The 14,291-nt window shown below is 38.5% G+C and overlaps 1 protein-coding gene across 2 annotated transcripts in view; it reads right to left on the bottom strand.

Annotated features, from left to right (window-relative positions):
• DCP1B (decapping mRNA 1B) overlaps positions 1-14,291 on the bottom strand; it is a 42,175-nt gene that overhangs the window by 16,669 nt on the left and 11,215 nt on the right. For both annotated transcript variants that reach the window (XM_026052128.1, XM_026052130.1), the window contains exons 4-5: positions 2,916-2,982; positions 385-520 (exon numbers count right to left, since the gene is read on the bottom strand). In XM_026052128.1, coding sequence (XP_025907913.1) covers positions 385-520; positions 2,916-2,982 — 203 coding nt within the window. The remainder of the gene's footprint in view (positions 1-384; positions 521-2,915; positions 2,983-14,291) is intronic.

Below are 14,291 nucleotides of genomic sequence, written 5' to 3'. Positions count from 1 at the left end.
CAACTTCAAAGAACTTTAAAGTACTATTCAATCAGAAAGGAGGACAGGAGCTCTATGGGTCAAAAACAAAGTCAGAAACATTCATGCCTCAAGTTTCCATTTCTTTTCATCTCCTAGAGAGTAACAATAAATTATCATACACATCATACACCTGTCAKAAATTTTTATTCACAGCATTGTTTTCTCTTGAATCTCTAGGATATTCTGACATACAACAGACAGGGTACACTGTCTGAAATCAGACTGCCAGTTCTACTTTGAGGAAACCTCTTAAAAAAAAACCCCCGAAAAACTATTATGTGTTATAATGTAAAGTGCTAAGCAGGTAGGCCTCATTTTATCACTGAAAGAAAATGTCCTCATTTTATAGAGAGCAAGTCTCACCTTGGTATACTCATCTTTGGCTTTGGTAAGCATCCGTAAGATATCCACTTCTTTGTTATTAGTAGAATTCATGATCATTGGGGATGCTCCTGTTCCTGTGCCCTGCTGTGCTTTGAATTGTTCCTGTTGAGTTAGGCTGAAAGTGGGAGGTGAGAGGAGAATATACAAGACAAAAACAACAAAAAGATGAATTTTAACTGCTACTACTTTATCATAATTAAACAAGACTTGAGTATTTTCATTTCCCCCCATCAATATTAAAACTGCATTAAAACACACATATTAAAAGATCTATACTAAAAAGAGCTTGGTAAAGCATGAGATACATGTTCTTAAATTGCTGTAAATCACTCAAAATTTCTATACTCAGAGAGAGAATTTATAGTGTTATTTAGTTCTACTGGTGGTGGAGGATGGCAAACACACACAAATCAGTCATTAACTACTAGCAAATGACCAATTTCCTGCCCCAGCTGCTTTAYTATTATTGCAGAATGCTGAGAATTATAACACACAGCCAACTGGCTGAGCTACAGGGTGTTTTTTATCTATATGCAACACTGCTATTATAAACCACTACACACGGTTTACAATAGCATGAATCCTCTGAAAACTAGTCTTTATTGTAGTAAATTACCAGTTTGAGAGCACCTAATCACCACCAACTGCAACTTGAGCTAGTTAACTAAAATTAGCTGTCAAAAACCTGGACTTCCTAGGGTTCATTGCTTATTTCTGTAAATTCATCCCCATCAATTATTTCTTGGGTCACAACTGACTCATTTTGGAGCTGTAGGAGACACAGCGCCAACGAAAAAAGCAAAACCAAGAAACCACCARTGTCACAGTCTGTATTTCATAATGTTTTGTCACTGCAAAATGTAGAGCAGCAGGTATTTTTTTCAAAATGAGACATAAAGGAAACCTGACTAATTTCCCAGCTCGTATTTTGCAATGAATACTCTCTTGCACGTGAGYGGCTGAAGTGCTTTGCTATGGATCTCAGTGCGTGAGCACGGGCCTCGCATGGACTGCAGGGCACGACCAGGCATGAGGCACGTTGGCCATGAGAATGGATGTCCCTTCCTCAGCATGTTTCTGGCTACAGAAACACTTTTGTCAACCGGGCTATCAGGACTGGGAGAGGTGAGCTGAAAAGGAGAGACTCCCAGTTTGGACAGTGCCTTTACCTAGCTCTGCTAGTACCTAACGCTGCCAGCTTGACTGTGTCAGTCTCCTGGAGTTTTTCTTGGGATGACAAAGACCTGGACTTACCTCATTCTCCTTCCTTTCCTTTAATAGAAAAGTCACAATAGYTGTGACACAATGTCTCCCAATCCTACACTGCAGAGGCAACTGGTAAATCCAACCTTTGCTGATTCCTATCAGGTCCTTTTACTAGAGCCTTCACATTTCACCTCTAAAAAATGAGACTGCACATGTTGATACAATCTAAATGACTTAGCTCCTTCAGAATATAATAACCAAAAATGGGATCATTGCAAACAAGCCAATAACTAAACCAACCAGAGGGCAGAGCAGGAGAATGGGTCTTGAGCAATTTGCGATGTATGGAGAAAACAGTGATACTTAAAAGACTATCCATGATATTGTAAGACTAAAATRCATCTGAAAACACAGTGTGTGTGAAATTTTCTTCTCTGGTTTGATTGCAAATTTAAATTTAAAGAATTTATATAAAACAACTTTATTAAATATCTAAAAATTATTAAGTCTGATCAGTGTCTATAAATAYCTCAAGGGAGGCAGTGAGGAGGAGGGGGCGGCCTCTTTTCAGTGGTGGCCASCRAYAGGACTAGAGGAAACGGCCACAAACTGAGGCACCAAAAGTTCYMCAGGAACTTAAGGAAACACTTYTTGACAGTGAGGGTGACAGAGCCCTGGAACAGACTGCCCAGGGAGGTTGTGGAGTCTCCTTCTTTGGAGATCTTTAAAACCCGCTTGGACGCAGCCCTGTGCCACGTGCTCTGGGTGATCCTGCGTGAGCAGGGGGGTTGGACTAGATGWCCTMKGAGGTCCCTTCCAACCTTGAATATTCTATGATTCTAAGTCAGAGCTAATTAAATGAATTTTGTACATATTGCTAAGAAAGGAGGAAGCAGGAATTCAGTCATGATGCAGAAACAGAAATTGTATTGCAGGATGTCTTCATGATTGCCCTCACTTATATTAATAGGACCAAAAAAAAAAAAAAAGTAACAGCAGCATTTAAAAAAACCTCCCCAAACTGAAAATTATATTAAGTCCCCAAAGATTCTTCAAGTCCCCAAAGTTCTTCAAAACAAATCTCTGAGGCATCAGGTAACAAATCAGATGAAAAAATATTGCAACGTAACAACTTATTCTTGAATATATAAAATGCAGCTGTGTGACAATTTTACATTCAACAGATTCTACAGAAAAAGGTTTAAAGTAGAGAGATGTGACCATCCTTGTAACATATTGTGCATGTATGTACAGAAATACATACATAAAAAAACCACAGAAAGTCTTGTTTACCCATCACTTACTTTTTCATGAGCTCTGCAATTCTTTGGCATTCTTCCTTATCATAAAACCAAATCCCATATATGGACACTGTAAATACACATCAAACACAAACTATGAGCATCTTCTCAAACAGCAGTTCCACYTGACAGCAATTCTAGCTGGTAGTTACTTAAAGGTAACCTGCAAAGGAATATTTAAATATATTTCTGTCCTTCTTCCTCCCTGCCCCCCCCCAACATAAAAATGACAACTCAGATACTGCAGTACAGTAAAAYAAATAAATAAATAAATTGAAAGATATCAAAGGCATGTGTCCAAGGACGTACTCAGGAGTTCTGGAACCTGCACTGGAGGCAGAGATATTTGATCCTTTTCTCCAAAAGACTAAAATATCAGATTTTTTTTTCTTTAAATCCCTTTCCTCTGTCAATTTTTCAGTTGTCAAATCCATCCATTAGACCTCTAGTGGTTAGCGGCAGAGAAGTGTTGCACACATATATAAGCAAGCAAGTTTGTTTGKTTTTTTTTTAAACAACTTTCAGGCCTTTCGTACATCAGACGCCACGGCTGTTGTTAGAGCAACACAAACACACCTCTCCCTCYTTGCAGATTTCCTATCGCGTTGCCCATGACCTTCACCTCCAAACAAGCAATCATGTGTAGCCAAGCCCAGGATTAAAACAAATACAGCTAAGCTCAGACTTGAGATTCTGGCTCCTGCAAAGAAAGTGCCCACAGCTTTGCCCAGCAACAACAGATCTAAATGCATGAGTAGTGCAGAATTCTCCTGTAGACACGACTAATGCAGCCATCGTAGTGGTAATAACCATAATGGAACTGCAGCTAGTGCAGCTTTCACAGTCATCAGCAGCAGGGAGGTTTTTCCGCTCACAATCACATTATGTAACTTTTATAAGACCTGGGAATAAATTTTTAACGCGGTCTGCCCATGTTCTCCAAGTGATCTGTCCACACCGGTCACGGTAACTGTCCTAGATTTAACGTGAGGCACAAATGTGCTGCAAGACAGAGAGTGCAGAGGCACTTCAGCGACCAACATGCACCTTCCCCTTTCCATCACCACAACCTTGGGCAACGTCCTTGCTCCCATTTATATGGTATATAAATCGTATTTCATATATATGATATGATTATATGGTAAGCAAACGGGCAACTGTCCCCCCGCCCTCATCCTGCAGCAGGAGTTAGTCTCACTGATATGTAGTAATTCCTATCACATCTTCACACAAAGCAGGGGGTAGTCTTCATTTGACAGTGGGCAAAAAGAATGGAGTAAATGCTTGGAAACATGTCACATTATTCCTGCTCACGTAGCATTTCTTTGGATTAGAGTAATCCAAAAGCAATCACTTCTTCAATTGCAAAGAACCAAAGAGGTAGCATACCTAGTGTAAATTGGCTTTATCCAAGGTTGAAAATAAAATGAATGTGCAGCTCTTTGCAAGACACAAATGTAATATTTAACTCTATTCCCTCTCAAATTTTCACCATTTGTTGTATTTTATATATGTAAAAATGGTTTAAACATTTACCAGAGCATAGTGGTAAAAAGTATAAGCAAAGGACAGCCATCTTACAGACAGACCAAAAATAACTACTTTTAAAAGACGTATAGTCTTTTACATGATACAGTTTTTTTTAAAAAAAGTTTCATGATGATTTTTATTATTTAGCTAAAAAAGGCAAGTAACACAATATGCTCCAGAGGGTCTAAAATCCATGTATAAATGTACAACATATGTGCTGGCATGAACTGCACAACTCATCACCTTGTTGTAAAACTGACAATAGCATTAAAAATTGAACTTAAAGCAGACAGTAATGTTCCAACACATGGCACAATACATACCAAACTRCAAACTGCAAACTTGGACGATGTGTGTGAAGGACTTGCAAGGATCAAAATACTGCTATGCTAAACCTGGCATCTTTCTATCTAACCCATATTTGAAAAAGTTGCCATTTTGCTAGATGTCATCCATATTTCAGGCACCACAACCATATTCTTGAATGAAGCAATGGAGCCGACTGAAAAATGGTCTGTCCAGACAAGTAAAAATTATCAAAATCAGGATTATTCTTTATTATAAAAGAATCTCCAGCATAGACAATTATTGATGAAACAGTGGTTACTTGCTCTATCCTTCCTTAATATTTTTTAAAAATATTTTTGTCACGGCTGGTGGCATCTCAGTATGCACGACAGGTTGAACAGATTCACTTATTGGCAAACTGACCAAATAAGTCACAGGCTATTCATGAAAATCTGACAAACTTGAAATTGATTTCRTGGAAATATTGCTCTGGCCATTAAAAGCTTAAATACTGGAATCAACAGCAGAACCAGGCTAGTTTAACTCTGAGCCTCAACTCAGAGACAAAGAACAATAAACTGTCTGACTGCCCCTAAAAAAAGACTTTTTCATATTTTACAAAAACTACAACGCATTGTTTGAAATATATTTCAAAGATTGAAGTAGATTATTTTTAGGTAGACCATTTAGACTCTTTGACAGAAGAAGACACCTAGATCTAAGCAACACCTGCAGGGTGGTAACTGCACATCCAAGTGGCTCACAGGCCGAAAGGCAATCGTGAAGCAGCAGAGCTGCAGAGGAGACTCTCCCACTGCAGCACAAAGGAGAAATGTTCAGCCACTGAACGCCCAGTTTTCCTACCTGCAGTTTTCCAGGGAGACACTGCTGCGGAGCAAACAGACAAACATCAGCCCCAAATGCCTCCTGCTCCCCAGCTGCGCCAGCTATGAAAAGTAGCCAACAAATCAGAAGACCAATGAGGACGGCTAATTTTGCACCAACAGGCTGGTGTTCATCTGATCATCCATTTGTAACAGTTCTGAACTCATGTTATTTGCTAAAAGAAATGAGATTTAGTAACAAATCGATTATATTAAAGAAAAGAAAAAAAAAACATTCACCAAGGTTATGTTTTTTAACAAGACTAAGCTAAGCTGGAAGGATGTAGCACAGGTATCAAATCAACAAAAAGTGGTTAGTATTGACCTCGAGTAAAATAAATGAATTAGTTAAATCATCTAATTAAATCTATTAAATTAAATATTCAAGTGTAGCAGTCCTTAGAATTATTAGAACTTTAAAAAGGTAGTTTATAAATCAAAACTGAAAATTTTAAACAAGACCAGCGAGCTCATTTAATAGTGCTCAGTGATTTAATTCCAGAAATTAAATTATTTAATTTTTAAATCATAACTTCAGAGTCAATTGTAAACCTTCTGTTTCATAATTCTTGGCTAAGTCTATCTCCGAACTCTACAAATACTACAGTACTATTAGTATAGCAGAAGTTGACAGCTGCTGCTTACCAGAATTATAGATGACAATTTCTAACTCCTCAAAATTAAAACATTTATTTATTTATAATGATGAACAATTTCTTACCACCTTTCATAATTCATGTTAAGAATTATGAACCCTATTAATAAGAAAGGGAGGTTCTTTAAGCTTATTCTTTTCAGTCTTCATTTGCATAGCTTCAGCTTCCAGCTATTAGGCTTTTGAGCTCTGGAGAAAAGTTTTCATTATCAATGTTTTGGTTTCAGTGTATGTACCTGCATTTATTATTTTAAGCTACTGACAGACTAACAATATTTAACCACGGATATGGAAATATTATAGCTTCCTACTTGAATTCCCCTGTAACTAAATGTTCCAAACTTCCAGGCAAAAAATAAAATGAAGGGGGRAAAAAAAAAAAGTAAACTATTAAGTTTAAATTCTTTTTTTTTGTTTGGTGTCATGCTTCCTAGGGTATTGATGTAGTTTTAGGTATGGACTATGCTCTCACTCCTCAGTATGTAACCACATCTGGCTACACTGATGTGCAGTTTGTCTATGCACTTTTACAAGGAAGGCAGCTGCTTTACATTGATGATCATTTTGTGCAATATTTGACTAATTTGCAAACTATTGATAATGATAACTGTGTTTCTTCTTCCGATTAAGCCTGTTAAAATACTCTCCAGTACCAAGAACCACTTTGCAGTACCTATTCAGAAAGTACCCAAAGGAGATCATAACCRTAATAACGCTTCTAGATTTATGAGTTCTTCAACTCGAAACACMATTTAAAGCAGTCTAGATTGTCTCTCCTACTCTAATGCCAGTATGACTTCTTTGACCACAACATAGTCTTTATGATTATGATACAAACATAGGATATTCCTTCCAGTTTCCTCAGGCTCAAATAGCGAAAGAATCTTCCGAGGCCAAGCCTTGTGTCATTTAATGCACAATAAAGCAAGTAAGTCAGGACTGCAAGAAAGGAAAGAGGATGTAAGAGAAGCTGGGGCTAATGCAGCTGCACGTCGTCCTGGAGCGCTGAGCAGCATGTCCAAGGCTGCCCCAGAGACACTARGCAGAGAAATGCATGTGGCAAATCACCATCTGAAGGGGCTGCCATTGCCTGAGTATGCTTTATTTCCAGATATTTGAGGAAAATATAAAATTTAGGAGTTCTCTCTCTAATACAGAACTTCAGCRGTTTGCATGAAGAAGCAGAAAAAAAGCCAATTATGAAAGGGAAAAGAAAGTCTCCTCAGAGACAGCTTAATGCAAAATGAAAATGATTCCTGGAGAGTGAAAAATCCTTTTTTTCAGCTTGACCAGTCATCTTAAAGTCAGTTGAGGAGGGGAATATTCAAACAACTTTCTCAATAAAACCAAAACACAAAACAGAAAGCCTCCAAACCCCATTCCCCCAAAGCAGATGGTTGGAGAGTGGGCAGTGATTGGCAACATTATTAAAGTCAAGAATAGGTTCCTCGCCACCATCTGTTTAATTACGCCTGAAACTATGTCTTAAAATCAATGCACGAAATGGGTTTTTTTTTGTTAATAAAATGGACACTGAAGTAACCTAGTGATCTTCTACCGCTAATGAAGAGTGGGTAACCAATTCACAGWCTTCTGTGACTTCTATAGCCTTTACTGACTATATTGGGAGCGAAAAAAAACAAAAGACAATTCAAACCAAGACGATCATTTGTTTCTAAAATCATGCCTGCGGTTCTACTGTGATAGATTTTTCCTAAAAACACGTCTCAAATCAGCCTATAGGAAATCCCATAAAGAAAAGAACACCAACTCTGCAGCTGGGACAAGCAAAATAGGCTCCTCAGAACACTCCTCACATAAGGAGTTTGAGGAGAACACTCCTCAAAGCTAAGGTTATGTTAGCTTGGTAAAAACCTTCAATTTCCATTGATCCATTTATTTCCAAAAAGTTCAGCAGATTCAAGAGTCCAACTGCAGGTTTTTTACTTTTTGGAAAAGATCCCAAAGGCAAACCAAATTTGCAAGATTTTTTCTTGAAGTTGACTCTTCTTGTTGCTACAAGAAATTTTCAGGCAGGACACGGGAATAGAGGCAACACAATGACAACATATCTAATATATATTTTATATACATATCCTAAGATATATATTGTATATCCTAATATATATTGTTCTTAAAAATAAATAAGCTTTGCTTAAATAAGAAGGAGTTTCCATTATTATTTCACAGTAGACTCCTACAACATCCCCATCAGACTGGAGCTCTGCTGCCTTTTCTAACAAGAATGATTGCACAGTCTCAATCACCAAAAGAGCTTACAAGCTAGATGGAGAGATATATGCTACTATTTCCATTTTGATATGGAAAAAAGACAAGGCGCTGAGTTTGGAAAGCTGCGCGTGGAAGTCTTGTCCAAGGCTAAAGAACAAACCCAGTTATCCTGCAGCAACCTCCCTGTGAAAGAAATCCAYGGGAAAAGCAGCAAACTCCTCACCGGCTGAGGCTCTCATCATCCACAGCAGCTTCACGAGTCCTTGGTTGCMCCCTATAACTTCTCACTGCAAACCATCAAATAGATGTTCCATGCACACTGAAATAAAGCCAGACTCTCATCTACATAGACTGACCTGAATATACACACACAAAACCCCCCCCCACCATCACTCAAATTCAAACTATATCCAAAAATATATATCTGTAACTTCCATTAGCAGAAAAGCAAATATATTAGTATTCTACTAGGTAAAAAAAAATCTTAAGACTATTTTTTCGCCACCCCTATAACACTACAGGTACACCTTATTTAGCATCTAGAATGCTAGAAATGAACTCTTACAAGCTATGAAACCTGCAAAAAGAGAAGCTGTACTAGAGCCTCTGAAGCCTTTGCTCAATTATGAGACTCAAAATTCACAGAATAGTTAATTATCAGTGGAGTAGTTTAAACTAGACCCTTGATCATATGCCCATCACTCTAAAAGTTAAAGTAAAGAGAAGAACTCTCCTCTCCACTGAGGTAGAGGAGACACCAGGCAGCACCACTACTCCTCCAATCTGGGAGATAAAAAAGTTTGCTTTTATTTTGAAGGCAGTTCTCAGTCACACTCCTTATCTGCTCTCCATCTAACCTTTACTTTTCCTACTTGCCACTAGCTTAAAGTATGTGGCAACTTCTGTTATGTTTCTTAAGGATTATCTGGTGTTCTAGTCCTGTGGGAGCAAAGGCTGCTCCAGTGTAAAGGACATACTTGAAGGGTTGGTAGAAGACTCAACAAGAATGGACCACGGCAGTTTTCATGGATCCATAATTTAGTCATATCTAAATATATTCTCCCAAATCTCTGATGTACCTGCTAAAGAATATTTCTTCCACAGCTACCTTTGGCTTCAGGGTTGAGTTTTCAAACGCTGCTGGTGGTAATTTTTTTTCAGTTGAAAAAAATAAAAAAAAGAACAAAAAAGGGAAAATATTTTGATCTTAAGTAGGTGTTYGACACCATGTTATTTTATGTTATTTTATTCTGATTCCTGAGTTTTTCCTATAATCAGTCTGATGAGCTCTTATCCAAAACAGTTCAAGTCACACAAAATTTTAAACACCCTGAAAAAAGGCTAAGGCTTCATTATGAAAATAAGCAACTATAGATGTTGTTTAAAATTCTGACTGTTGTGATCTCATCTCACCTCACTTATTTCTCCATTACGCAAAGGGAAATCTTCAGATCTCCATTCAGTAATGGAAATCACAGAATTGTTAAGGTTGAAAGGGAYCTCCAGAGATAACCTAGTCCAACCCCCTGCTCCAGCAGGGACATCCAGAGCACGGGGCACAGGGCGRCATCCAGGCAGGTTTGGAAGATCTCCAGAGAAGGAGACTCCACAACCTCCCTGGGCAGCCTGTGCCAGGGCTCTGTCACCCTCACTGTCAAGAAATTTTTCCTCAAGTTCCTACAGAATACATTTGCAGATCAAGATGAAGCTGTGAATCTGCAACAACTATCTGAGTTGCCCAAAAATACAAACTTGTTCTTGTAATATGTAGCATTTAAAGCATATCCTAACACTTAGCCCAAAAAACAAACAAACAAAAAAGTATGTCTCCTTGTATGTTCTGTATATTCCAGCATTTTGGAGGCAGTTATTTTCACCATCTCACTATCTTTCCTATGCAATCAATTCCTTTCTGAAAAAGTTTAGAGAGATTAACAAACATCCCATAGAAACAGGCAAATGTCAACYACTTTTTCAAAATTTCATAATTCTTAGTCCCTGCTTACAGCATATCTATGTCTTTGCTTTACAGCTTACCTTCTGTTTTTGCTTTAAGATGGCAACTTGCGGTAGCATTTTAAAATTTTATATTCCATAACAAAGACTTCTGCTATAGTTACCTGTTAAGCCATCTTAATTTACTCAGGCCAAACTATGAAGTTTCCATTGAAAATTACATTTTACCCYTTATGCATATTTAAATTTTATTAGGCATATATTATGACCTATTTTATTCTTATGAAAATTGCAGTTTAGTCATTTTTCTTCCACGAGCATACAAATGTCACCTCTTTGAAAATAACACTGCTTTTTTCCTTTGATAGCTATCATTTTGTTTTTAAGGTATAACTTTAAAAATTAATTTCTGCTATTAAATTTAGTGTTCAAATTACTATAAACTTCAGCATTTTATTGACTCTTCTACCTGTTTTTGCACAAAGCAGTGCATGCCTGTGTGTGTATGTGTGCATGTCTGGAAAGAGAAACAAAATGTGCCTTTTGAGATCAAGCTTGTAACCACGAAAATATGATTAAACAACAGGTATTTCTTTGTTTTAAACCTGTAATCCCACAGATGAGAGCATCTGCAAATTCATACTTAACAAATTCATGTTATATTAGCAGCTAAACATATTAGAATATGTTCTGAATCAATGGGGGGAGATAATTTTTTTTTGCACTGCTTTATGTAGAATAGAGATATGCTCCAATTCAAGTTCAAATTTGGAACAAGGCATTGGGAGATTCTTGTTACAGCAACTGCATTATTTTCATACAGGAAGCCAAACTGCATTTTTTTTTTTTTTTTGGTCTCCCCACAAGTCAGCAGTGTTTTACCAACCCATGCAAAATCCCTTAGGTATAAAACACACCAGCAATTTTCACATTCTGCTTCCTCATTCTCATTCTGTGCCCTCCTTTTGCTTCTGGCTTGCTCAGTACAAACTTGAATCCTAAGCTTGTTTTCAATATGGAAAGGAGATGTRCAAAAGATTCACGTGACAGAAATCAGAATAAAAACAGAACAGAGATGACAACTGAAAAGCAAAATGAATTAAAGCGTTGCTGGAAGGCGCATGATACTTCACACAGAATTCGGTGTTATCTCTCYTCTTTTTCTAATTAATTATTATAAAAATTCAAGAGTCTTCCAATGAAATATGCCACAGTGAATTAAAATTCCTGTGTACAGCATTTAACATTGTATTTTGCTAAGGAAATAATCCCCACATTTTAAAGAAAAGCAGTTGTTTGACAGAGACTACAGAATTGGTGGGGGTCAACAAACTGAAAGTCCATATCCCATGCAAGACAAGGACCAGCACCAGCTGATTCATAGGAAGAATCTTCCTATCCCCTTCCCTGTCAACATCTGACCTGAAGCAGATGTGTCTTACATCACTTATTTTTTTCCCCCACCCCCAGCTTACTGGATGTGTGGCTGTTTTTATTCATATGAATAATATCTCTACTATGCAAAAGGATTACTGAAGCAAAGTCTAAAAACCCTAGGAGCACATAACATCTTAAATAATGAAGCGAGCAGGTACAAACTTTTTTTTTTTTTTTTTTTGTAAAGACTAATATTAAACAATGCATTATGATGTGAAGACTTTATATGCTGTCACATTTTATTAAAACAAGCTCTGCATTGCAAAACCAATAACTGGGCTGCAGCCACAGCCGTTAAAGTCCAGCAGATGGCAAATACTAAGCCCAACGCTGTTACTAGTTTGTACGCCTTAAGACAAAAAAGCAACACTGCATTTGCAGCCTTAGTGGAATTCCACTGGAACAGTTGCACCGAGTTTCTATATAGAACACATTCCTTGTCCTTTAAAGGGTATGCTATCTTATACTTGAAAAGGATTTCTTTCCCTTTTTTTTTTTCCCCCCCTTCGCCTCCCGTACTTAAAAAGCACTGTTTAATACCGATTTAAGACTTGTTCTGATGAAGGCAGAGCTGATGAGCCAGTCAAGAGCTTACAATAAATCAGTACTAGACAGAGCGAGGAGTTKGTGCATGCGCTGGAGGATACACCCGTTCACATTAAGAGAAGGTTACAAATATCTTTTTATATATACACACACACATAAGAGAGACTGCGAGCAAGCAAGCTCGCATTCCAAGAGAAGTTTTCGGGCTGTGTCAGGAGCGCGGTCCACGTCCTGCCAGACAAACCTATTTTTTTCAAGCACCAGAGGATATTATCAGAGAAGCCCGTGCTGATATACAGAAACCAGAGCTGGTCAGGGCTTGCTGAGGTGATGAGCTGACGGGTGGATGGCGCCCATTATCTTTGCTTCTCAATCCAAGTTTTCCTGAAAAAACCCAGGGAGAGCAGAAGGCTGCGACTGAGCATTAGGCACAGAGCACAAGGAAAGGATTAGGAGTGAAGAATAAGGAAAGGAAGGATCATGCAAGAGATACTGCCGAGATTTCCAAGAGCTGGAAAATAGTTTCTAGATGAAAGCACTGAGTCGTCAGTAGTTCTAAGCAGCACTTGAAGCTCTAACTTCCGTGCAGGACTATTACATTAGATACTTCTAAAGGAAGAAAAATCAACCCAAAGGAATTTTTATTTAGTTTATACAGGAAATCTGTTCCGGATCGGCTCCTTTGGAATTGCACGATGTTTCAAGCCTTCGTCCGGCAGGCGTATCACCCGCTCAGCAGCCACTCGCCCGGGGAACCCGACGGCAAGTACAAGGGGAAGCTGGTGCATGAAACCCAGCTCAACTGCTTCTACATCAAGCCTGGAGGTAAGCGAGCGCTTCCCAGGGCGTGCACGCAACCTGTGGGGGGGATCTGTCTCCTGGCACTAGTATTCCAACTTTAATTAAACAGAAGAGCCTGTATCATGTATGAAACAGCATCAATAATGCAAAGTAATAGCTGTGGATAATGTAGGTTGAAGTGCTGTGTGCGTGATCACACCACGACGTGGTATAGAGAGCTCTGGTGATTCCCAAGCTGGTGGAATGAAATGGATGGACAGCTTCTCTCAGTAACATACTGTCTTCTGAGCACCTAACAAACATCACTGTCCCACTCCCCTTTGGCTCTAGGGTAAAAAATAAAGGCAGGGGGAGGCAGGCAGGTATTAGCAGCAAGCCAGCAAGGGGTTAACTGTAGACAACGAGATAAAAAGGTTAAACCACTACCTGAAAGCTCAATATATTAACTGTAAATGTCTGCATGAAAAGAGGCTAATCTGAAAAGGGTTTACGTTARTAGTTTTTAAAAAGTAGCTAGTTCGGCAATATTCTTTTTGCCTAAGTATTTGGGTATATGCATTTTCGCTGTTGGGGAAACATCTCCTATTTTATACACTATACAAGGAGGTGCATAAAGGGAGACTATGTACAGGTAGTCACATGAAAAAGACCTTCTTTAAAAAAAAAAACCTGTTCCAACTTCAACTCTTGAGCTTTACTGCATCATATGCCTATCTTATCTCGAAAAGATGTCCGGAATTCCTCGTGTTGGCAGCACACCCTCAGCAGTAAACGTCCAGACAAGCTAATACGCTACTTATGTGCTGACATCCATAAATGGGAAGCTAAGGCTGTGCAGAGCAGATACCCGCGGTGTTGAGCTCTTTCCACTCTGTTCAGAAACACATCCACAGCTGCACATACATGGTTTCAGTTCCATATACTTCTCCTATTAATTCACTAGCCCAGGCAGGTATATACTTCTAACATGCACAAAATAACTATCAGCCACCAAAAAACTACCTAGCATTGCTATCTTTAGACCTTAGTCTGCTTCTTCTCACATGGCAT

Source organism: Nothoprocta perdicaria, unplaced genomic scaffold, assembly GCF_003342845.1.
Source record: "Nothoprocta perdicaria isolate Ctin4 unplaced genomic scaffold, notPer1 scaffold_84, whole genome shotgun sequence".
NCBI classification, from domain to species: domain Eukaryota; kingdom Metazoa; phylum Chordata; class Aves; order Tinamiformes; family Tinamidae; genus Nothoprocta; species Nothoprocta perdicaria.
This window is presented reverse-complemented; position numbering and strand designations above follow the sequence as displayed.